At 40.7% G+C, this 26,026-nt stretch overlaps 1 protein-coding gene across 9 annotated transcripts in view; it reads left to right on the forward strand.

The window, feature by feature from the left end:
- The window catches only part of NEK10 (NIMA related kinase 10), a 317,096-nt gene that overhangs the window by 252,617 nt on the left and 38,453 nt on the right, over positions 1–26,026 (forward strand). For all 9 annotated transcript variants that reach the window (XR_008684291.2, XM_055414802.2, XM_055414796.2 and 6 more), the window contains one exon: positions 10,677–10,787. Coding sequence is in view for 8 of the 9 variants with exons in the window: in XM_055414802.2 (XP_055270777.2) it covers positions 10,677–10,787 (111 nt within the window). In the remaining variant the exon portion in view is untranslated. Of the gene's footprint in view, positions 1–10,676; positions 10,788–26,026 lie in introns of those variants that run through there.

The raw sequence follows: 26,026 nt of genomic DNA on the forward strand, positions 1-26,026 counted from the left end.
ATCTTTCTAATTCCTCCTCAGTATATTGTTGTTTTTTCCTGTTCCACAGAACCTGTCCAGATCAAAGGCATCTGCAGTGAAGAGGTTTTGTAAAGTGCTGCTTTTCTGGCTTGACAGTCAGCCAGCTGATTACCTTCAGCTACTTTACTCCTGTCCCTGCTGTGCCCTTTTCAGTCCATAACAGCTACTTCTTTAGGACAATATATAGCAGTTAAAAGTTAGCAGTCTCTTTAAAATACTAAGTAGGTTCTCCTGTTGCCGTTTTAAACTTTCTTTCCATATTGCAGCATGAGCATGTAAAGTCAAATAAGCATACTTAGAATCAGTGTAGATATTTACTTTCTGCCCTTTGCTTAACTCTAGTGTTCAGGTCAGAGCCACAAGCTCCACTAGCTGAGCATTCATTCCCTAGGGGAGAGATTTTGCTTCTAAAACCTGTTCAGCATGGCATAACCTGCTTCATGCTTCCCATCCTGAATAAAAGAACTGCCATCTGTAAATATTTCCATATCAGGATTGTCTAATGGGGTATCTATCAGATCTTCCCGAGCTACATAGTTTAAAGTTAGAAATTGGGAACAATCTTGATCAGGTGTTTCATTTTCCTTCTCAGGAAGTTAAGTGGCAGGATTTAAATTTCCACAAACTTTAAGCTTAATTATTGGTCCTTCTAATGACAATGACTGATATTTAAGAATCCTACTGTCTATTATCCAAATATTAATCTTAGAGTTTAAGATTCCACTCACAGCATGAGAAGTCAGTACAGTAAGATTTCATCCATTAATTATTTTTAGGGCTTCAGGTGTTAATAAAACCATTGCCGCAATTACTGTTAGAAGGTGTGGCCACCCATGAGAGATTACATCTATTCTCTGCTCAGATAAGCTATAGATTGTTGGTGAGGCTCTCAGGGTTGTGTCAAAACTCCCAAGGCCATACCTTTTCTTTCAGTGACAAACTCTAACCCTGTGGGCAAGCTCAAAGTGGGAGCTTGCAGGAGAGCAGTTTAAAGAGTCTTAAAAGCCTTTTGAATCTTTGGGGACCAAACCAGCTTGTTGGTTTGGGTCTGCTGAGTTTCAGTTATAAGTTTATATAAAGGCTGAGCAAGTCCCCATAACCTGAAATCCAAATATGGCAGTAGGCTGTGATTCCTAAAAATCCTCTCAATTGTCTTAAAGTCATAGGTAGAGGATGATTTAGTATAGGTTTAGTTCTCTCGGGGCCTATGGCCCTAGTCCCTTCTGATATGATTAGGACCAGCTATCTAACAGGTTGTTGACAAAGCTGAGCCTTTTCCCTTGATGCCTTGTAACTGCAGCCTGCCAGAAAGTTTAAGAAATCTTCTGAGGCTTGTGAGCAAGCTTCCTCTGTCTCAGCACAGAGCAGAGTATCATCTACATACTGTAGCACCCCTGCCTTGGAGCTATTAAAATTTTGTAGATCCTGTAACAAATTTTGCCCAAATAGGTGGGGGCTGTCACGAAGTCCCTAGGGCACAACTGTCCAGGTTAACTGAGAAGCTGGCTGCGTAGGGCCTTCAAAGGCAAATAGAAATTGACTTTCCTCCACCAAAGGCACAGAATAAAAGGCGTTTTTTAAATCAGGTACTGAGAAATAGTTGTCTCATTCAGGAATTTCAGCAATAGGGTATAAGGATTAGGCACCACAGGGTGCTAACAAACTACAGCCTCATTTATTATTCATAAGTCATGAACTAGTTTCCATTTACCTTTTGATTTCTTTATACCCAAAATAGGAGTGTTGCACAGACTGTTACAGGGAATTAATAGCCCCTCCTCCTTTAAATTCTCAATGATGGGTTTTAACCCTTCCTTAACCTCAGATTTCAGTGGATACTGCTTTTTATGTGGAAATAAATGTGGGTCTTTGAGCTTGACAACAACAGGAATAGCATTTTGTGCTTGACCAACATATTTTCCGTCAATCCACACTCTAGGATTTACATTTTATTCAATTAAAGGGAAGGAAGAAGGAGGGCTCCATATTCATGAAAACAGAGGCATGGACCTTGCTCAGTATAATCCCTCCCCAAAAGGGGTGAGGGAGACTCTGGCAAGATCAGAAACTCATGTGAAAATAACACAGAGTCCCAGTTGCAGCTTAGGGGATGACTGAAATAATACCTTTTGGCTGGTCCAGGCAGTCCTTACAAAAGTGGACTGGGGAGAAAGTGGGCCAGGGGCTTCAGTAAGCACAGAGTAGGATGCCTCAGTGTCCAAAAGGAAATCAATGGATTGGCCGCCCACAGTTATTAATATCCAGGGTTCCTCAGGTGTAATTAGGATGGGAACTTGTGTGGGGACCTCCAAACACCTGCAGTCCTGATTGTCTTGAGAGTCCGACTCCTGAAACCTATGCCTCTGGAGGCAGTCTCTCCTCCAGTGTGGTCCCTTGCAGACAGGAAATGGAGCTGGGAGTGGCTTAGATGCCTGAGGGAAATTCCTTTTGAGGTGCCCCTCCTTTCCACAGTAATAGCAAGCCCAATCCTTTTCACCTAGGTCCCTCTGGGCATTTTTCTCAAGCTGTTTTAAGAACGGTTCTGACAGCCATTATAAGGGCTTCTGCCTGTTCCTTTGCCTTTCTCTGCCTTTATTTCTTTTCCTCATATATTTATTTTCCCTTCCATAATAGACTGAGTCAGTTGCAACAGATTATCTAAAGACTGATTTGATCCATATGCCAGTTTTAATAGCTTAACAGCAGATATCTGGAGCTGATTGAGTGAGAAAACTTTCTTTTAAGATCACTCTTCCCTATTCACTTTTGGGATCAATCTCAGTGAATCTGTGAAGGGTTTCCCTCAGTCTATCTAGGAATTCGCCAGGAGCTTCTTTCTCCTCCTGTTCTATGTTTGCCAGTTTGGCATAGTTTCACAACCAAGATAATCATGATGGCGTGATCACTCACCTGGAGACAGACATCTTGGACTGTGAAGTCAAGTGGGCCTTAGAGAGCATCACTACGAACAAAGCTAGTGGAGGTGATGGAATTCCAATTGAGCTATTTCAAATCCTGAAAGATGATGCTGTGAAAGTGCTGCACTCAATATGCCAGCAAATTTGGAAAACTCAGCAGTGGCCACAGGACTGGAAAAAAGATCAGTCTTCATTCCAATCCCAAGGAAAGGCAATGCCAAAGAATGCTCAAACTACCGCACAATTGCACTCATCTCACACGCTAGTAAAGTCATGCTCAAAATTCTCCAAGCAAGGCTTCAGCAATATGTGAACCATGAATGTCCAGATGTTCAAGCAGGTTTTAGAAAAGGCAGAGGCACCAGAGATCAAATTGCCAACATCCGCTGGATCATGGAGAAAGCAAGAGAGTTCCAGAAAAACATCTATTTCTGCTTCATTGACTATGCCAAAGCCTTTGACTGTGTGGATCACAATCAACTGTGGAATGTTCTGAAAGAGATGGGAATCCCAGACCACCTGACCTGCCTCTTGAGAAACCTGTATGCAGGTCAGGAAGCAACAGTCAGAACTGGACATGGAACAACAGACTGGTTCCAAATAGGAAAAGGAGTACGTCAAGGTTGTACATTGTCACCCTGCTTATTAACTTCTATCCAGAGTACATCATGAGGAACGCTGGGCTGGAAGAAGCACAAGCTGGAATCAAGATTGCTGGGAGAAATATCAATAACCTCAGATATGCAGATGACACCACCCTTATGGCAGAAAGTGAAGAGGAACTCAAAAGCCTCTTGACGAAAGTGAAAGAGGAGAGTGAAAAGGTTGGCTTGAAGCTCAACATTCAGAAAACAAAGATCATGGCATCTGGTCCCATCACTTTATGGGAAATAGATGGGGAAACAGTGAAAATAGTGACAGATTTTATTTGTTTGGGCTCCAAAATCACTGCGGGTGCTGATTGCAGCCATGAAGTTAAAAGACGCTTACTCCTTGGAAGGAAGGTTATGACCAACCTAGGTGTGGGGTTGCACAGAGTCGGACACGACTGAAGTGACTTAGCAGGAGCAGATAGCATATTAAAAAGCAGAGACATTACTTTGCCAACAAAGGTCCATCTAGTCAAGGCTATGGTTTTTCCCGTGGTCATGTATGGATGTGAGAGTTGGACTTTGAAGAAAGCTGATCACCGAAGAGTTGATGCTTTTGAACTGTGCTGCTTGAGAAGACTCTTGAGAGTCCCTTGGACTGCAAGGAGATCCTATCAGTCCATTCTAAAGGAGATCAATCCTGGGTGTTCATTGGAAGTACTGATGCTAAAGTTGAAACTCCAATACTTTGGCCACCTCATGCGACAAGTTGACTCATTGGAAAACACTCTGATGCTGGGAGTGATTGGGGGTGGGAGGAGAAGGGGACGACAGAGAATGAGATAGCTGGATGGCATCACCACCTCGACGGACATGAGTTTGGGTGAACTCCGGGAGTTGGTGATGGACAGGGAGGCCTGGCGTGCTGTGATTCATGGGGTTGCAAAGAGTCGGTCACGAGTGAGCAACTGAACTGAACTGAACTGAAAGTCTTAGCACATGCTTGCTCAAGTCCTTCAAGAACATATCTGACTAAATGACTCTGATCCTGTCTTCCTTTAGCCATGTTATAGCCCCAGTCTTGTTCTGTGGTTGGGACCACCGAATTCCCAGTGGGGAGAATGGCTATTTCATCCTCCCTCTTCCCTACTGATTCATCACCAAGCCATTAATCTCCATAGGCAACAGCTTTCCCCAAAACTCGAGATTTTGAGTCAGGAGTTAGTATTTGTCCCAGGATATACATCACATCTCTCCAAGTAAGGTCATAAGACAGAGTAATACCCTTAAAGGCCCTAATATATTTTTCCGGGTTGTCTAAATAGTCTTCCAGATCTTCTTTGATTCTTTGTATTTCTTGATAAGAAAAGAGCTTATTAACTCTCATAGATTGATTATTTCTCCTGGTGGGTGTTTCATAAAGAGGCAACAGCTTGTGTGATTGTTCCTCAGCTGCTCTGGTTGTTCAGTGCATATGATCCTAGGGATAGGTTGGATAAACTTGCTTTTCTTTATCTCTTTGTTCCTGTCCTACATCTCATCCTTAGTTTTGGCTGTCTGAGCTTGTCTTACTTCAATTGTCTGAGTTTCTATTGAGACCAGAGTCGTCTGAGGTTGTTCTGAGACAGCATTTGTTTGGACCTGTACTAGGGCAGTTTGAATCTCAGTTTAGGTTTTTACTGAGACCAAGGCAAACTTTCCTCGGGGGAGGGGTTCCCTGACTTTCAGTTTGCTCAGTTTAAAGCCCCAGATATGGGGGAAAGTAGGACAGCAGGGAGTTGAAGTTTTCATGCCCAAATCTATACCCTTAGGACATAAGTCTGGCATGTCTTGCAGAGAGAAAAAGAGCAACACATATGCTACTTCTACCCATTTCCCTTGTTTTCTAAGAGACCCTCCAACTAGCCACCATTTGCCATAAACCAGTGGATACCATGGACATGCAGTATCACATAGGAAGATCAGGCATGTCGTCTTTAAGCTCTGGGAATCAAATCTATCCCAGTTTTTCAGGAAACAGCTCAAAGGAGTGAGACTGGAATTGTTAGTGCTCATCTGTAAGAGGTTCCTATGCAATATTGCTCTTTACAGCACCAGACCTTGCTTCTATCACCAGTCACATCCACAACTGGGTGTTGTTTTTGCTTTGGCTCCATCCCTTCATTCTTTGTGGCATTATTTCTCCACTGATCTCCAGTAGCATATTGGGCACCTACTGACCTGGGGAGTTCTTATTCAGTATCCTATCATTTTGCCTTTTTATACCGTTCATGTGATTCTCAAGGCAAGTATACTGAAGTGGTTTGCCATTCCCTTCTCCAGTGGACCACATTCTGTCAGACCTCTCCACCATGACCCTCCCGTTTTGGGTGGCCCCACATGGCATGGCTTAGTTTCATTGAGTTAGACATGGCTGTGGTCCCTGTGATCAGATCGACTAGTTTTCTGTGATTATGATTTCAGTGTGTCTGCCCTCTGATGCCCTCTCGCAATACCTACCGTCTTACTTGGGTTTCTCTTACCTTGGTTGTGGGGTATCTCTTCATGGCTACTTACCTTGGACGAGAGGTATCTCCTCATGGCCGCCCTTCCTGACCTTGAATGTGGAATAGCTCCTCTCGGCCCTCCTGCGCCCATGCAGCTGTCTCCACTTGGGCGTGGGGTTGCTCCTCTTGGCCAACGCCCCTGACCTCAGACGTGGGGTAGCTCCTCTCAACTGCCACCCCTGACCTCGGACCTGGGGTAGCTCCTCTCAGCCACACTTCTGCGTGGTCTGGACCTTGGGTTACTCCTCTTGACCGCTGCCCTGGCCTTGGACGACCAATCTTCTGCATGCTTGGCAAACTGGAAGTGGTCAAACAGGAGATGGCAAGAGTGAACGTAGACAGTCAAGGAATCAGTGAACTAAAATGGACTGGAATGGGTGAATTTAACTCAGATGACCATTATATCTACTACTGTGGGCAGGAATCCCTTAGAAGAAATGGAGTAGCCATCATGGTCAACAAAAGAGTCCGAAATGCAGTACTTGGATGCAATCTCAAAAACGACAGAATGATCTCTGCTCGTTTCCAAGGCAAACCATTCAGTATTACAGTAATCCAAGCCTATGCCCCAACCAGTAACACTGAAGAAGCTGAAGGTGAATGGTTCTATGAAGATCTACAAGACCTTTTAGAACACCCAAAAAAGATGTCCTTTACATTATAGAGTACTGGAATGAAAAACTAGGAAGTCGAGAAATACCTGGAGTAAGCAGAAAATTTGGCCTTGGAGTAAGCAGAAAATTTGGCCGAAATCAGATTGATTATGTTCTTTTCAGCCAAAGATGGAGAAGCTGTATACAGTTAGCAAAAACAAGACCAGGAGCTGACTGTGGCTCAGATCATGAACTCCTTATTGCCAAATTCAGACTTAAATTGAAGAAAGTAGGGAATAACCACTAGACCATTCAGATATGATCTAAATCAAATCCATTATGACTATACAGTGGAAGTGAGAAATAGATTTAAGGGACTAGATCTAATAGATAGAATACCTGATGAACTCTGGACGGAGGTTCGTGACACTGTACAGGAGACAGGGACCAAGACCATCCCCATGGAAAAGAAATGCAAAAAAGTAAAATGACTGTCTGAGGATGCCTTACAAATAGCTGTGAAAAGAAGAGAAGCGAAAAGCAAAGGAGAAAAGGAAAGATATAAGCATCTGAATGCAGAGTTCCAAAGAATAGCAAGGAGAGATAAGAAATCCTTCCTCAGCGATCAATGCAAAGAAACAGAGGAAAACAACAGAATGGGAAAGACTAGAGATATCTTCAAGAAAACGAGAGATACCAAGGGAACATTTCATGCAAAGATGGGCTTGATAAAGGACAGAAATGGTATGGACCTAACAGAAGCAGAAGAGATTAAGAAGAGGTGGCAAGAATACACAGAAGAACTGCACAAAAAAGATCTTCATGACCAAGATAATCATGATGATGTGATTACTCACCTAGAGCCAGACATCTTGGAATGTGAGTTCAAGTGGGCCTTAGAAAACATCACTACGAACAAAGCTAGTGGAGGTGCTGGAATTCCAGGTGAGCTATTTCAAATCCTGAAAGATGATGCTGTGAAAGTGCTGCACTCAATATGCCAGCAAATTTGGAAAACTCAGCAGTGGCCACAGGACTGGAAAAGGTCAGTTTTCATTCCAAACCCAAAGAAAGGCAATGCCAAAGAATGCTCACACTACCACACAATTGTACTCATCTCACATGCTAGTAAAGACATGTTCAAAATTCTCCAAGCCAGGCTTCAGCAATACATTAACTGTGAACTTCCAAATATTCAAGCTGGTTTTAGGAAAGGGAGAGGAACCAGAGATCAAATTGCCAACTTGTGCTGGATCATGGCAAAAGCAAGAGAGTTCCAGAAAAGCATCTATTTCTGCTTTATTGACTATGTCAAAGCCTTTGACTGTGTAGATCACAATAAACTGTGGAAAATTCTGAAAGAGATGGGAATACCAGACCACCTGACCTGCCTCTTGAGAAACCTGTATGCAGGTCAGGAAGCAACAGTTAGAGCTGGACATGGAACAACAGACTGGTTCCAAATAAGAAAAGGAGTACATCAAGGCTGTATATTGTCACCCTGCTTATTTAACTTATATGCGGAGTACATCATGAGGAACGCTGTGCTGGAAGAAGCAGAAGCTGGAATCAAGATTGCTGGGAGAAATATCAATAACCTCAGATATGCAGATGACACCACCCTTATGGCAGAAAGTGAAGAGGAACTAAAAAGTCTTTTGATGAAAGTGAAAGAGGAGAGTGAAAATGTTGGCTTGAAGGTCAACATTCAGAAAACTAAGATCATGGCATCTGGTCACATCACTTCATGGGAAATAGATGGGGAAACAGTGGAAACAGTGTCAGACTTTATTCTTTTGGGCTTCAAAATCACAGTGGATGCTGATTGCAACGTGAAATTAAAAGACGCTTATTCTTTGGAAGGAAGGTTATGACCAACCTAGATAGCATATTAAAAAGCAGAGACATTACTTTGCCAACAAAGGTCCGTCTAGTCAAGGCTATGGTTTTTCCCGTGGTCATGTATGGCTGTGAGAGTTGGACTGTGAAGAAAGCTGATTGCCGAAGAATTGATGCTTTTGACATGTGATGTTGGAGAAGACTCTTGAGAGTCCCTTGGACTGCAAGGAGATTCAACCAGTCCATTCTTAAGGAGATGAATCCTGGGTGTTCATTGGAAGTACTGATGCTAAAAGTGAAACTCCAGTACTTTGGCCACCTCATGCAACGAGTTGACTCACTGGAAAAGACTCCGATGCTGGGAGGGATTGGGTCGGGAGGAGATGGGGACGACAGAGAATGAGATAGCTGGATGGCATCACCGACTCGGTGGACATGAGTTTGAGTGAACTCCGGGAGTTGGTGATGGACAGGGAGGCCTGGCGTGCTGTGATTCATGGGGTTGCAAAGAGTCGGACACGACTGAGCGACTGAACTGAACTGAAATGAAGAAAAACATTTCCATAAGAAAAATGCATTGGTTAGCTCAAGGTTAGAAAAAAGTTAAGTACAGGTGGAACCAGGCATTGTCATGGCAATACAGAATTTTAAAAGAAAAATATATGACACTTGCAGCCTCTTTCCTCCATACGGAGATCCCTGGCCTTCCTACCTGTTACCCTCTCACTACTGATGGTCTGCCAATGTATTTTTGGAGACACTATAGGATATAGTTCCTCAGAAAGAATCCATGTTTGAGAAAACTTATGTACATTTACATGCAAGATTTTATTTTTTTTCTTCTGTTAATTTGGTATGATAAAAACAAACAAAACCCACACTTTTAGACTTGTGATGTTGAGGGAATCATTCTCTCTTCTAGACTTAGTTTCATCATTCAGGTAGCATATGGGACTATGAGATAAGGGAAATACAGTATGTGAAATGTTTGTAAAGTGTAATACTAGTGTAATGCTAGTGGTGGTGGTGGTTTCTGTCAAGCAAAATTAGAGCTGGGAGACTCAGAAAATATCTTGGGTGTTATATAAAGTCTGACTTACTCACTTATAGAATAGTTCCTGATTTATAAGTTTATTGTCAAGAAAAAAAGTGGTCTAATGCCCACAAAAGAGTAACAATAGCGCCTGGCACATACAAATTATAGGTATTAGTCATTTCATTCTTAGTATTAGAATATATATATATATATATATATATACATATATATATATATTCATTTAACTGTACTTATGTCATCTGCAGTTAAACTATGCAGGAGATATCATTCTGTGCAAAAATTTTAATTCTTCATGAAAACTTTAAAGATAGGTACTGTCCCTTGTGATGCCCCATATATGAATCTTAAGTTGACTGAATATTAACTTATGCAAGAAAGGTTTTATGAAAATCAATTCAAGCCATCAGGAGTAGTAAAAGCAATTCTAAGTTAACTAGAGGCATATCAATTTAGTTGCCAGAACCAGGGTAAGTCACTTTTCAAGGACCCACTGGTGCGGTAGCAGACAATAAGGCATGTCAGGAAAGACTGCTGCTCTTCCCTTTGATGCATAGACTTATATTGGGCAGCAACTGAAAAGTCGTGCACCAACACTGCCTTGTGGTGTTTGACTTAGAGAAGTGGAAACTTCTGGTGGGTAATAGTAGGAAATTATCAAATCTAAAAAGTGCCTCTCATGATACTTTCCCTTCTTTACCCCAAATAATGGCTTCCTACTACTTACTTATTAAATCTAATCCATCCTGACTGAGTCCTAATGTATACATATTCATTTCGCTCTTCTTTCATAGAATGCATCTTTCCTTGTAAGTCTGTTATTTACAAAATTTGGTTTATGTGCAACTAATATGTAGTTTAGTTCTGTGAAAAATAATGTCAATAAAATGAACAATAATATAATTAGAAGTAACCTTTTGAAAGAAAACACAGTGAAATATTTTTTCTGGATTATAGACTGAAAAATTGTAATGTCAAATCATGCTATTTGGAGTAAGATTTTAAATTCTTTTTTAGTCCTATTGAATGAATATTGTTACCATCACAAATGCTTCTTGAGAGTCAGCTATATATTGTTAATGATGTGCTTATAATGATTTTCTCATTTTATGCAGCTTCCTCCAGCTTTGCACCACAACTTGAAAAGAAGGATTATAGAGAGATTCAAGAAATCCCTCTTCAGCCAGCAGAGTAACCCTTGTAATTTGAAATCTGAAATTAAAAAGGTACAGTATTCTACATATAGAAATTCTTCTTTTACTAACAGAAACACATCATAAAATTAAATTTTATCCTCCTATGCTTGAATCCTCTATTAAATTCTGCCCTTTCCTAAAGCATGTTATCAATGTTTCTCTTAGTCCATTTGGGCAGCTATAGTAAAAATACCAAAAACTGTGAGTTTATAAGCAGCAGGAATTTATTGCTCACAGTTCTGGAAGCTGGAAGTCCAAGACTGGGGTGCCAAAATAGTCGAGTCTAGTAACCTCTTCCAGGTTTCAGACTGTCAACTGCTTGCTATATCCTTGCATGGCAGAGGGAGGCAAGGGAGCTCTTCCAGGCCTCTTTTATAGGGATACTTTTAATAAGAACATTTATATAAGGGCTTTATTTTTATGGCCTAACTACCTTCCAAAGGTCCCTCCTAGGGGATTAGTGTCAATATACAAATTTGAGAGAACACAAGCGTTGAGACCATAGCATACTTAAGATATTAATCAAAGATGTGTCTTTGCCTCTAATTTTCTCACCTTTATTTCTGAAGCCATCAACCTCAGAAGACTAATAGAAAGTTCTTTCAGTGTTATTGTGTTTCCTAAGAATAAATGTTATTAAATATATTTAATATAAACAAATATATATGTCTTTTTAGAGAATTCTATTCCAATCTTTATTGGAATATTCTTCACCAAGCCCATAAATTGAAGATTGAAACCCTGAACGAGTCACTTAAGCATCTGAGGTCATAACGTTTTTCACTTAAGAAGGTGGAATGAGCAATTTCTTAAAGTTCTTTTCGTCTTTGATATTAGAGCGTCTCCTAGACTTTGGGTGCTGGTAAATATTCCTATTCTTACGTAAGAAAACTAAATCACAAAGAGGTTAAATCAACCCCAGATGGAAAGAAAACTGTTTATTTCTGATTAACACAACTTGGCGAAAGAGTATCCTTTGGACCTTGTTGGTAGCCATTCTGATACAGGCCGTGGAGATGGTCACAGGTCCCATTCTCCTGTCCCAGAAAGACACAAGCCAAACAGCTTGGTCCCACTAGTGAAAAGATGCTTGATTCTGTTCCAATTTTGTGTATTTTTAAAAAGTTTCAGCACATACTGGTGCTGAAGCAGAAGTTCTGATACGTTGGCCACCTGATGCAAAAGCCAACTCATTGGGAAAGACTCTGATGCTGGGAAAGATTGAGGGCAAGAGGAGAAGGGGGAAACAGAGGATGATATGGTTGGATGGCATCACTGACTCAATGGACATGAGTTTGAGCAGACTTAGGTAGATAGCGAAGGTAAGGGAAGCCTGGCATGCTGCAGTTCAGTTCAGTTCAGTTCAGTCGCTCAGTCGTGTCCGACTCTTTCTGACCCCATGAATCACAGCACGCCAGGCCTCCCTGTCCATCACCAACTCCCGGAGTTCACTCAAACTCATGTCCATCGAGTTGGTGATGCCATCCAGCCATCTCATTCTCTGTCATCCCCTTTTCCTCCCGCCCCCAACCTTTCCCAGCATCAGAGTCTTTTCCAGTGAGTCAACTCGTCGCATGAGGTGGCCAAAGTATTGCAGTTTCAGCTTTAGCACCAGTCCTTCCAATGAACACCCAGGACTGATCTCCTTTAGAATGGACTGGTTGGATCTCCTTGCAGTCCAAGGGACTCTCAAGAGTCTTCTCCAACATCACATGTCAAAAGCATCAATTCTTCAGCGATCAGCTTTCTTCACAGTCCAACTCTCACATCCATACATGACCACGGGAAAAACCATAGTCTTGACTAGACGGACCTTGGTTGGCAAAGTAATGTCTCTGCTTTTTAATATACTATCAAAGTTGGTCATAACTTTCCTTCCAAGGAGTAAGCGTCTTTTAATTTCACGGCTGCAATCAGCATGCACAGTGATTTTGGAGCCCACAAAAATAAAGTCTGACACTGTTTCCACTGTTTCCCCATCTATTTCCCATGAAGTGATGGGACCAGATGCCATGATCTTTGTTTTCTGAATGTTGAGCTTCAAGCCAGCCTTTTCACTCTCCTCTTTCACTTTCATCAAGAGGCTTTTTAGTTCCTCTTCACTTTCTGCCATAAGGGTAGTGTCATCTGCATATCTGAGATTATTGATATTTCTCCCAGCAATCTTGATTCCAGCTTGTGCTGTCATGGGGTCACAAAGAGTGAGACACTACTTAGTGACTGAACAACAACAGAATATACTTAAACTTTGGCTCAGGCATGCTGCCAATGAACTTTTTATTTAAGGTTTATTTGAAAAATTTATTAAATTTTTGTATCCAATCTGTATCATAAATCTGTATGATAAAGGTTTATTTGAAAAATTTATCAAATTTTTGTATCCAATCTGTAGCATAAATCAACTCATAATCTGGACAGTATTGGTGTATGGAGGGAACTAAAAGTGCCCACTGAACTGAGAAGGCATCTTGAGACTGATAAACAAGGCAGGCAACTCTGTATAATCAAGTTTGTTCCAGGGTAACTTACAGGGTGAAATTCCCTGGTGGTTCAGTGGTAAAGAATCTGCCTGCCAATACAGGAGACGTGGGTTTGATGCCTGGGTCAGAAAGATCACCTGGAGAGGGAAGTGGCAACCCATTCCAGTTTCTTGCCTGGGAAATCCCATGGACAGAGGGTACAGTCCATGGGGTTGCAAAAGAGTCTAACATGACTTAGTAATTGAACAATAGCAAACTTACAAGGTGGGATGGGGATCAGGTGGACAATGACACAGAAGCATTTGCAGCTGCTCCCCACACCTTCGAAGAGCCACTGGGATGGTTTTATAGTTAACTTATGGTGTGGGGGTTGGTGCTCAGAAATAGGACTTGCCTTCCTAAAGTCAAGTTTATGAATTGATAACAGGTCTCATGGGCACAAGGAATACCTCAGCCAACATCTTTATCATTATCTTTGGGGACTAGCAGAGCATGGAGGCTACCTGGTCATGATGATTATTAAAAAACTTCTCTTAACTACTAAGGCCCTGACAACAAAGATGTGACTTACTGGCCAGTACAGTCTTGAGTGAGGTCAGGGGGAGGACAGGTGGAGCCACATGGGCCCAAGGTGGTGTCAGTTACCCTGACAGTCATATGGGCTGTTTGATAAGAAATTCAGGAAGTATGTTTTTGCTTTTTTGCCTTATATCACTGGTATCTGCACATACACAAACAGGGGATAGGGAGAAAAATGCATACGTGCAGGTAAACAGACTATAAACCCCACCTCATCAGGTATTAGAGAGATCTTTTAGTTGTCTTGGCCAATAAGGCTGAGAAACAAAGATAGGGGAGATCAAAATAGAAGTGGAGGAGACTTCAGATATTTTCTGTATGATATTCACATATTACATCATGAATACCAATATATTGATTTATTTTGTCTCCTCTGGGCCAGCCTCTCTTGTTGCAGAGCACCAGCTCTAGGGTGCATGGGCTTCAGTAGTTGCAGTGCACAGGCTCAGTAGCTGTGGCTCACAGGCTTTAGAGTGCAGGCTCAGTAGTTGTGGCTCATGGGCTTAGTTGCTTCATGGCATGTGGAATATTCCCAGACCAGTGATCAAACCTGTGTCCACTGCACCACCAGGGAAGACTCCAATAGATATATTTTTAAAAGATAAAAGTTCAAATCCCCCATAAAACATTACATTTTACTGTTTTATATTCTTATTAAAATGATGTTCAGAATAATCCAGTTTGTACGTGCATTTACTTTGGGATCCTAGCTTCATGAGAGGAATATGGCTGCCACGAAATGAGGCTTGAAGGTGTTGCGACCTGTCCCTGCTCTGTGATCACAGCAGGCCTGTCCTTAGGACAAGTCATTGCTTCTTTGTGACTTGGGTTTTCAGTTTTGCATCCTTTCTTTGGTGTCTTTCTTTTTTCTCCTTTTCTTTTGTTATGCCCCACGCCCACCTTGTCTGCCTCCTCTGTGCTGTCACAGGATGCCACCATCTGTTCCTGTTCTGGGGCATGGGGGAACCAAAGGGGGGCATAGATTCATTGCTTTCAACTTTGTTAAGATGCAGATTAAATTATCCTATGAAGAATGCTGTGCTCTCCTCATTTGGTACTATGTGTGTGGTGGTTCTTACCCTTATGGTGGTTCCCCTGCCATCAGGCCTCACCTCCCATGAGGTAAAGAAATCCTATGTCTGCCATATTAACTAGATTCTCTATTAACACCTTTCTTAACTTTTCCTGTCTAGAATTAATCTCCCCTTTCTCTATGCTTCAATCACCTTTTCACTCATATCATTGTGTTTTAAATAGCTTATCATTTAAACAGCTTTAAACAGCCTGCCTGTTCTGTTTCAGTTCAGTTCAGTTCAGTCGCTCATTCTTGTCCGACTCTTTGTCCGACCCCATGAATCACAGCACGCCAGGCCTCCCTGTCCATCACCAACTCCCGGAGTTCACTCAAACTCATGTCCATCGAGTTGGTGATGCCATCCAGCCATCTCATTCTCTGTCGTCCCCTTCTTCTCCTGCCCCCAATCCTTCCCAGCATCAGAGTCTTTTCCAGTGAGTCAACTCGTCGCATGAGGTAGCCAAAGTATTGGAGTTTCACCTTTAGCATCAGTCCTTCCAATGAACACCCAGGATTGATCTCCTTTAGAATGGACGGGTTGGATCTCCTTGCAGTCCAAGGGACTCTCAAGAGTCTTCTCCAGCACCACAGTTCAAAAGCATCAATTCTTCGGCGATCAGCTTTCTTCACAGTCCAACTCTCACATCCATACGTGACGACTGGAAAAACCATAACCTTGACTAGACGGACAGAGGTGGCAAGAATACACAGAAGAACTGCACAAAAAAGATCTTCACGACCAAGATAATCACAATAACGTGATCACTGACCTAGAGCCAGACATCTTGGAATGTGAAGTCACATGGGGCTTAGAAATCATCTCTATGAACAAAGTTAGTGGAGGTGATGGAATTCCAGTTGAGCTATTTCAAATCGTGGAAGATGATGCTGTGAAAGTGCTGCACTCAATATGCCAGCAAATTTGGAAACCTCAGCAGTGGCCACAGGACTGGAAAAGGTCAGTCTTCATTCCAGTCCTAAAGAAAGGCAATGCCAAAGAATGCTCAAACTACCGCACAATTGCACTCATCTCACACGCTGGTAAAGTCATGCTCAAAATTCTCCAAGCCAGGCTTCAGCAATATGTGAACCGTGAACTCCAAGATGTTTAAGCAGGTTTTAGAAAAGTCAGAGGCACCAGAGATCAAATTGCCACCATTCGCTGGATCATGGAGAAAGCAAGAGAGTTCCAGAAAAACATCTATTTCTGCTTCATTGACTATGCCAAAGCCTTTGACTGTGTGGATCACAATAAACTGTGGGAAATTCTGAAAGAGATGGGAATACCAGACCACCTGACCTGCCTCTTGAGAAACCTGTATGCAGGTCAGGAAGCCTTTTCTGTTTTCAGTTCAGTTCAGTCGCTCAGTCGTGTCCGACTCTTAGCGACCCCATGAACCACAGCACGCCAGGCCTCCCTGTCCATCACCAACTCCCGGAGTTCACTCAAACTCATGTCCGTCGAGTCGGTTCTGTTTACCCAAAGGTAAATTTAGTAATCTTTGACTCCCCAGAGTCTTACATAGTGCCTGGTAGATATTAATGGATAATTGCTGCATAGAAAATAAATTCTAGATTGATACACATATTCTGTGTAACATACCCTGTACTGTGGTTCTGTTCTTTATTGATATGTAAAAATTGATATAATATATTTATGTATTTCTCCATGAATAAGAAATCTCTCTTGCCTCCAATCTCAATCGAAACAAGGGAAGTTTGTGACATGTTTTTCCCCCTTTTTGGTGTAATATTTAGTTAGTGACAATTTTTGTGCAGAAATGGCTTTTTCATCCCCTGTATAATCATAGAAGAGTCGCCCATGCCAGTGGTGACAGCACACAGAGTCAGTGTGATTTCTACCCTCCCCTCTGAAGCTTATTCTAAAGTCCAGGGACTCCATGTCCCAGTTAAGTTTAAAGGAGTCATTATGGGATGATTGTGCCTGACTTATTAGTAGCCTGAGACCCAGCAGGAAGTACAGAGGAATCAAAACATGGCAGAGCCCTTTTCCAAGAAATTAAGCTCTCCAATTATGACTCACCTGAAGTGTCTTCAGTCCAGTCTGCTCAATCATGGCTAGGACTGCAGGGTGAATAAAGCACCCAAGCAATTGTCTTTGAGAACTAGGGTTTTCAGCATGGGAGAAACAAGTAACAGAAACAAAACAGAAAATACTAATTCAAATCAGAAGTATCAATATGAATCAGTATTAATTCATGACAGATATTATCTTTTTTAAAAAGGAACATATTTCCTAAATTTCACTAAAATTATCTAGAAATAAAGCAAGCAGCAGTGTGCTCCCTTTGCACCCATGGCTTTGGAAATACAGCCCATTGCAGCTGCAGAGCAAGAACTGAACATGATCATGTCAGAGTATCTTTATTTATAGATTAAATAGCAAGGATGCTGTCAGGGCAACTACAGGTGTGGCAACAGGACTCAGGAGCCAACTTTAAAGAGGCCTTCCACAGATTACTAGATAATTAAAACATCAGTCAGCATCAGTCACCACAATTAATTGAAAGCATTAACATTTAAATCCAAGAGTTCACAACAGTGAAAAAATCCCTCATTAATTACTTTTGGAAGATGCTAAGTGACCAACTCATTATTTTTTAAATTGTTTTAAAAGGAAAAGAATAAAACATTTATCCTGCCTTTCCCTTATGAATTCTTTCTCTAATAACTAAATTGATGAGGGGGAATTTCCTCATTATCAAAGAACTTCAACTAATAAATACCAAAGGAATAAAAAAAATATCATTTTGCAGCCCCTGAATGAAATAATGGATCTGACATGATCACTACTGGCTGCTGGTATCACAAAAAAGGGAGCAACCAGACAGTATATGCCTCCTAATGAATGTACATGGGACGCCTGTGAAGTGTACATGCTAAAGACTTGAATCTGCATCTGATTAACCTCTCAGATTTAAGTCTAAGAAAATAGTATAAATACTGGACCTTTCTGTTAATAAGGTGACCTATAAAGTCTAATAAATACTAACAGAAAAGAGCTGTAGGTTAGGAAAAAGATGAAAAATCAGGCAACATTTTATGTCTTAAAATGTTATGTAATTCAGTCAAGAGGATAAGAAAAGCATAAAGAAAGACAAGATAAGATGATTGACAAGTGAAGAGTGATAAAAGACATCGAAACATTTCTCACTTCTGGTACCTGTTAATAATTTCATTTATTTTGGCTTAATTTTCTTAAGAGTATTATCTCAGTTGATTAGGTTCCAAATTGTTTATGTAGTTGTTCTACAGCAAAGATAACCTTATTTTATGATATGGAAAAAGTGTTACTCACTGAGTTGTGTTCAACTCTTTGCGACCCCATAGATAATAGCCCGCCAGCCTCCCCCATCCTTGGGATTTTCCAGACAAGAATACTGGAGTGAGTTGCAATTTTCTTCTCCAGGGTATCTTCCTTATCCAGGAATCAAACCTGGGTGTCTCACATTGTGGGCAGACTCTTTACAATCTGAGACACCAAGGAAGCCCTATGATATGGAAAAGAAGGTATAATGTAAAGAATTTAGTGAGGGTTACATTTTTAGTTTCTCCTACACATTTTATTTTCTTTTATTTAGTTTTTGCTTAAAAAGTACTATATTCTCAACAGACCAATAAAGTGCTACAGTTCAGTTCAGTCCAGTTCAGTCACTCAGTCATGTCCAACTCTTTGCAACACCATGGACTGCAGCATGCCAGGCATCCCTGTCTTCCATCACCAACTCCTGGAGTTTACTCAAACTCATGTCCATTGAGTCTGTGATGCCATACAACCATTCCGTACTCTGTCATCCCCTTCTCCTCCTGCCTTCAATCTTGCACAGCATCAGGGTCTTTTAAAATGAGTTAGTTCTTCACATCAGGTGGCCAAAGTATTGGAGTTTTAGTTTCAGCATCAGTCCTTCCAATGAATATTCAGAACTAATTTCCTTTAGGATGGACTGGTTGGATCTCCTTGCTGTCCAAGGGACTCTCAAAAGTCTTCTCCAACACAATTCAAAAGCATCAATTCTTCAGCACTCAGCTTTCTTTATAGTCCAACTCTCATATCCGTACATGGCTACTGGAAAAACCATAGCCTTGACTAGATGGACCTTTGTTGGCAAAGTAATGTCTCTGCTTTTTAATATGCTGTCTAGATTGGTCATAACTTTTCTTCCAAAGAGTAAGTGTCTTTTAATTTCATGGCTGCAGTCACCATCTATAGTGATCTTGGAGCCCCCAAAAATGAAGCCTCTCACGGGTTCGTTTCCCCATCTATTTGCCATGAAGTGATGGGACCAGATGCTATGATCTTAGTTTTCTGAGTGTTGAGTTTTAAGCTAACTTTTTCACTCTTTCTTTCACTTTCATCAAGAGGCTATTTAATTCTTCCCTTTCTGCCATAAATGTGGTATCATCTGTATATCTGAGGTTATTGATATTTCTCCCAGCAATCTTGATTCCATCTTGTGCTTCATCCAGTCCAGCATTTCTCATGATGTACTCTACATGAAAGCTGAATAATCAGAGTGACAACATACAACCTTAATGTACTCTTTTCCCAGTTTGGAACCAGTCTGTTGTTCCATGTCCAGTTCTAGCTGTTGCTTCTTGATCTGCATACAGATTTGTCAGGAGGCAGGTCAGGTGGTCTGGTATTCCCATCTCTTTAAGAATTTTCCACAGTTTGTTGTGATCCACCCAGTCAAAGGTTGTGACATAGTCAATAAAGCAAAAGTAGATGTTTTTCTGTAACTCTCTTACTTTTCCGATGATCCAGCAGATATTGGCAATTTGATCTCTGATTCCTCTGCCTTTTCTAAATCCAGGTTGAACTGCTTGAAAGTGCTACAGATGTTCAATATTTTCTCAAAATCAATGTTTTTTTTTTTTTTTTTGTTGTTGTTGTTGTTGGTGGTGGTACTATATATTGATGTAATTTTTTTCTTTAATATTTACTTGATAGAACTGTAGATTTTTTTTTTTTAGAGCAGAAGACCTCTTTTTAAAAACTTACTTTTTATTGAACCATAGTTGATTTACAATGCTATATTAGCTTCTGGTATACAACAAAGTGATTCATTTATACATATATATGTATAAAGAATATATATATATATATATTATTTTTTCATATTATTTTCCATTGTTGTTTATCACCGGTTATTGAATATAGTTCTCTGTGATCTACAGTAGTATATTATTGTTTATCATTCTATACATAATAGTTTGCATCTGCTAATCCAAAACACCCACTCCATCCCTCCCTCACCCCACTGCCCCTTGGCAACCACAAGTCTGCTCTCTGAGTCTCTGAGTCTGTTTGTGTCATATTTTGTATTCCACATATAAGTGATATCATGTGAATTTGTCTTTCTTTTTCTGACTGACTTAATTTAGATAACAGTCTCCTGGTTCATCCATGTTGGTTCAAATGGCATTATTTCATTCTTTTATATGGCTGAGTACTATTTCACTACATATTTATGTACCACATCTTTTCTATCCATTCATTTGTCGATGGACACTTAGGTTGCTTCTGTGTTTTAGTTATTGTAAATAGTGCTGCTGTGAACTTTGGGTACATGCACCTCTTTGAATTATGGTTTTCTCCAGATATGTGCCCAGGAGAGGGATTGCTGGATCATATGGCAACTCTAGTTTTAGTGTTTTGAGGAACCTCTATATTGTTCTTCATAGTGTGCGCCAACTTACATTCCCACCATCAGTGTAAGATGGTTCTTTTATCCACACCCTCTCCAGCAATTATTGCTTGTATAATTTTAATGATGGCTAGTCTGACCCATGTGAGGTGTTACCTCATTGTAGTTTTGGCTTACACATCTCTGATAAGTAGCAATATTGAGCATCCTTTCATGTGCCTATTGGACATCTGTATGTCTTCTTTGGAGAAATGTCAATTTATGTGTTCTGTTATTTTTTGATTGAGTTGTATATTTTTCCTTACTGAGTTGTGTGAGCTATTTGTATATTTTGGAAATTATTTTCTTGTCAGTAACATTGTTTGCAACTATTTTCTCCTAGTCCACAGGATATCTTTTCATTTTATTTATGATTCCCTTTGCTGTACAAAAGCTTATATATTTGATTAGGTCCAATTTGTTTCTCTTTGCTTTTATTTCTATTGCCATGAGAGACTGACCTAAGGAGACATTGGTATGATTTATGTCAAAGAATGTTTTGCCCTTGTTCTCTTCTAGGAGTTTTATGGTATCACGTCTTATATTTAAGTCTTTAAACCATTTTGAGTTTTTTGTGTACGGTGTGAGTGTGTGCTCTAACTTCATTGATTTACCTGCAGCTTTCCAACTTTCCCAGCATCATTTGCTAGAGAACTTTTCCCCATTTTATATTCTTGTCAAAGATTAATTGACTGTAGGTGTATGGGTTTATTTCTGGGCTCTGTATTCTGTTCCATTGATACATATATCTGTTTCTGTGCCAATACCATGCTGTTTTGATTACTGTAGACTTGTAGTATTGTCTGAAGTCTTGGAAGGTTATGCTTCCTGCTTTGTCCTTTATCCTCAAGATTGTTGGCAATTCTTGGTCATTTATGATTCCATATAAATTTTATAATTATTTGCTCTAGTTTTATAGAACAAATCATGTCATTGGTAATTTGATAGGGATAACATTAAATCTGTAGATTGTTTGGGGTAGTATGGCCCATTTTAACAATATTAATTCTTCCAGTTCAAGAGCATTAAATATTTTTCCATTTCTTTGAATCATCTTCTGCTTCCTTTATGAATGTCTTATAGTTCTCAATGTATAAGTCTTTCACCTCCTTTGGGGGTTTATCCCTAGGTGTTTTTCTGATGCATTTTTTTTCTTTACTTTTTCTTTCTGATATTTCATCATAGTGTAAAGAAATGCCACTGATATGTTAATCTTGTATTCTGCTACCTTGCTGAATTCATTGATAAGTTCTAGTAGTTTGTGTGTGGAGTCTTTTGTGCACAATCTTTACCATCTGTATAAAATGATGAAATTACCTCTTCCCGTATAATTTGGATACCTTTTATTTCTTTTGTCTGATTGTTGTGCCTTCAACTTCCAACACTGTGTTGAAGAGGGGTGGTGATAGAGACCATTTTTATTTTGTTCCAGATTTTAGTAGGAATGTTTTCAGCTTTTCACCATTGAGTATTATGTTTGGTATGGATTCGTCAAATAGCTTTTATTATGTTGAGATATGTTCTCTCTGTACCCACTTTGGTGAATATGTGTTGAATTTTATACAATACTTTCTTTGGGAGAGACAGGAAGATGGTGGAGGAATAGGGCGGGGCGACCACTTTCTCCCCCACAAATTCAGCAAAAGAATATTTGAACGCTGAGTAAATCCCATAAAACAACTTCTGAATGCCGGCGAGGACATCAGGCACCCAGAAAAGCAGCCCATTGTCTTCCAAAAGGAGGTAGGAAATAGTATAAAAGATAAAAAGAGAGACCAAAGAGGGAGGGACAGAGATCTGTCCTGGGAAGGGAGGCTTAAAAAAAGAGAGAGAAGTTTCCAAACACCTGGAAACACTCACTGGCGAGTCTGTGGCGAGCCTTGAAACCTCAGAGGGCAACATAACCGGGAGAAAAATGAAATAATTAAAATCCACAGACTAAGTGCACAGAGGAAACTCTCACTGGAGAAGCAGCGCAACTGCCCGCATCCCCCACTAGCAAGTGGGGACTGGGCAGGGAGGCACGGGTGGCGTCACTTAGAGTGAGGACCAGGCCTGAACACGCTGAGGGCAATCTCAGGGTGCTAACTTAAGACAGTTAAGCAGATTGTGGGATAGTTAAAAGGCGAAAAGCCTACGAATTGGTGAAAAGCCCCAACCTAAGACACTGTCAGACCCACTCACAGAACCAAGGACTGAACAGAGCTAGCCAGCTGCAGTCGGTCCATCCACCATCCCCCGCCGAGACAGGCAGGGGAGGGAAGCCAGAGCTGGAAGGGGGCAACCACAGCCCCAAGACGCTTCCGAAACCAAGCTGCAGGCAGGCTTCGTTGCTAACCAAGACTTCTTGTATTTGGGTCCGTCGATATCTGCCTGAGAAGGTGCGCTGGTTGTACAACCAGAAAACTGAGCGGCAGGGACCGGGGAGGCGATAAGTTGCAGCGAGCATGCTCACCAAACACCTGGTCACCTGAGCTGCTTGGACCGGGGAAGGCACAAAATGCAGGCCCAACCAAGTCTGCGACTTTGCAGAGTACCCGAGTACCTGAACCTGAGCCGCTCAGACCTGGGAAGTGCATACAACCCAGCGCTGGCCTTGGACAGTTGCCAGCAGAGAAACCTACAGCATGAGCAGCATAAACAGGGAAAGCACACATGCTGTGAGCGGGGGCAATCCCAGTGTAGCCAAGACACTGCAAGCACTCCCCACTGATACCAGTGATCTTTGTTAGCAGCGTTCCTCCCTCCCCACAGCAGGACTGAACAGGTGAGCCTATAAAAGTGTCCACCACCACCCAATTGTTTCAGGATGGGAATTAGACACTGAAGAGACCAGAAAACAGAAGAGCTTAAACAGAAGAAACTGCCATGCAAGTGAAAGATGGAGAAGTCTTGAGCCTATTGCAAGAATAAGACTGAAAACCAGATGCAGAGGCTTAAGTCCAAATCCAGAGAACACCAGAGACCTCCTGTTCCAGGGAACATTAATTGATAGGAGCTCATCAAATGCATGCATACACTGAAACCAGGCACCACCCAAGGGTCAACAAGTTTCAGAGAAAGACATACCACGCAAATTCGCCAGCAACACAGCAGAATAGCCCTGAACTTCAATATACAAGCTGCCCTAAGCCACTCCAAACCCATTGACATCTCAAACTCATTACTGGACACTTCATTGCACTCCTGAGAGAAGAAATCCAGCTCCACCCACCAGAAAACCGACACAAGCTTCCCTAACCAGGGAAACTTGACAAGACACCCGTCCAACTCCCCACACAGTGAGGAAACTACATAATAAAGAGAACTCCACAAACTGCCAGAAGACGAAAAGGCCACCCCAAGCACAGCAATATAAGCAAGATGAAGAGGCAGAGAAATACCCAGCAAGTAAAGGAACAGGATAAATGCCCACTAACACAAGCAAAAGAGGAAGATATAAGGAATCTACTGATAAAGAATTTCGAATTTTGATGGTGAAAATGATTCAAAATCTTGAAAGCAAACTGGAGTTACAGATAAATAACCTGGAGAAAAGCATTGAGAAGATGCAAGAAGGATTTAATAAGGATTTAGAGGAAACAAAAAAGAGTCAGTATACAATGAATAATGCAATAGATGAGATCAGAAACACTCTGGAGGGAACAAACAGTAGAATAACGGAGGCAGAAGACAGGATAAGCGAGCTAGAAGATAGAATTGTAGAAATAAATGAAACAGAGAGGAAAAAAGAAAAACGAATTAAAAGAAATGAGGACAATATTAGAGACTTCTGGGACAATGTTAAACGCTCCAACATTCGAATCATAGGAATCCCAGAAGAAGAAGACAAAAAGAAAGACCATGAGAGAATACTTGAGGAGATAATAGTTGAAAACTTCCCTAAAATGGGGAAAGAAATAATCACCCAAGTCCAAGAAAACCAGAGAGTCCCCAACAGGATAAACCCAAGGCGAAATACTCCAAGACACATATTAATCAAATTAACAAAGATCGAACACAAAGAACAAATATTAAAAGCAGCAAGGGAAAAGCAAAAAATAACACACAAGGGGATTCCCATAAGGATAACAGCTGACCTTTCAATAGAAACTCCTCAGGCCAGGAGGGAATGGCAAGACATACTTAAAGTGATGAAGGAAAATAACCTACAGCCCAGATTACTGTACCCAGCAAGGATCTCATTCAAATATGAAGGAGAAATCAAAAGCTTTACAGACAAGCAAATGCTGAGAGAATTCAGCATCACCAAATCAACTCTCCAACAAATGCTAAAGGATCTTCTCTAGACAGGAAACACAGAAAGGATGTATAAACCTGAACCCAAAACAATAAAGAAAATGGCAACGGGATCATACTTATCAATAATCACCTTAAACGTAAATGGGTTGAATGCCCCAACCAAAAGACAAAGGCTGGCTGAACGGATACAAAAACAAGTCCCCATATATGTTGTCTACAAGAGACACATCTCAAAACGAGGGACACATACATATTGAAAGTTAAGGGATGGAAAAAGATATTCCACGCAAATAGAGACCAAAAGAAAGCAGGAGTAGCAATACACTTATCAGATAAAATAGACTTTAAAACAAAGCCTGTGAAAAGAGACAAAGAAGGAAACTACATAAGGATCAAAGGATCAATCCAAGAAGATATAACAATTATAAATATTTATGCACCCAACATAGGAGCACCACAATATGTAAGACAATTACTAACAAGTATGAAAGGGGAAATTAGCAACAATGCAGTAATAGTGGGAGACTTTAATACCCCACTCACACCTATGGATAGATCAACTAAACAGAAAATTAACAAGGAAACACAAACTTTAAATGATACAATAGACCAGTTAGACCTAATAGATCTCTATAGGACATTTCACCCCAAAACAATGAATTTCACCATTTTCTCAAGCACACACGGAACCTTTTCCAGGATAGATCACATCCTGGGCCATAAATCTAGCCTTGGTAAATTCAAAAAAATTGAAATCATTCCAAGCATCTTTTCCAAACACAATGCAGTAAGATTATATCTCAATTACAGGAGAAAAACTATTAAAAATGCCAACATATGGAGGCTGAACAACACGCTGCTGAATAATGAATAAATCATAGAAGAAATCAAAAGAGAAATAAAAATATGCATAGAAATGAATGAAAATGAATGAAAATGCACAACAACCCAAAACCTCTGGGACACTGTAAAAGCAGTGCTAAGGGGAATGTTCATAACAATACAGGCACACCTCAAGAAACAAGAAAAATGTCAACTAAATAACCTAACCCTACATCTAAAGAAACTAGAAAAGGAAGAAATGAAGAACCCCAGGGTTAGTAGAAGGAAAGAAATCTTAAAAATAAGGGCAGAAATAAATGCAAAAGAAACAAAAGAGTTCATAGCAAAAATTAACAAAGCTAA

Source organism: Moschus berezovskii, chromosome 24 (assembly GCF_049115385.1).
Source record: "Moschus berezovskii isolate FMDL1 chromosome 24, NW_MosBer_1.0, whole genome shotgun sequence".
In the NCBI taxonomy this organism is placed as follows: Eukaryota; Metazoa; Chordata; class Mammalia; order Artiodactyla; family Moschidae; genus Moschus; species Moschus berezovskii.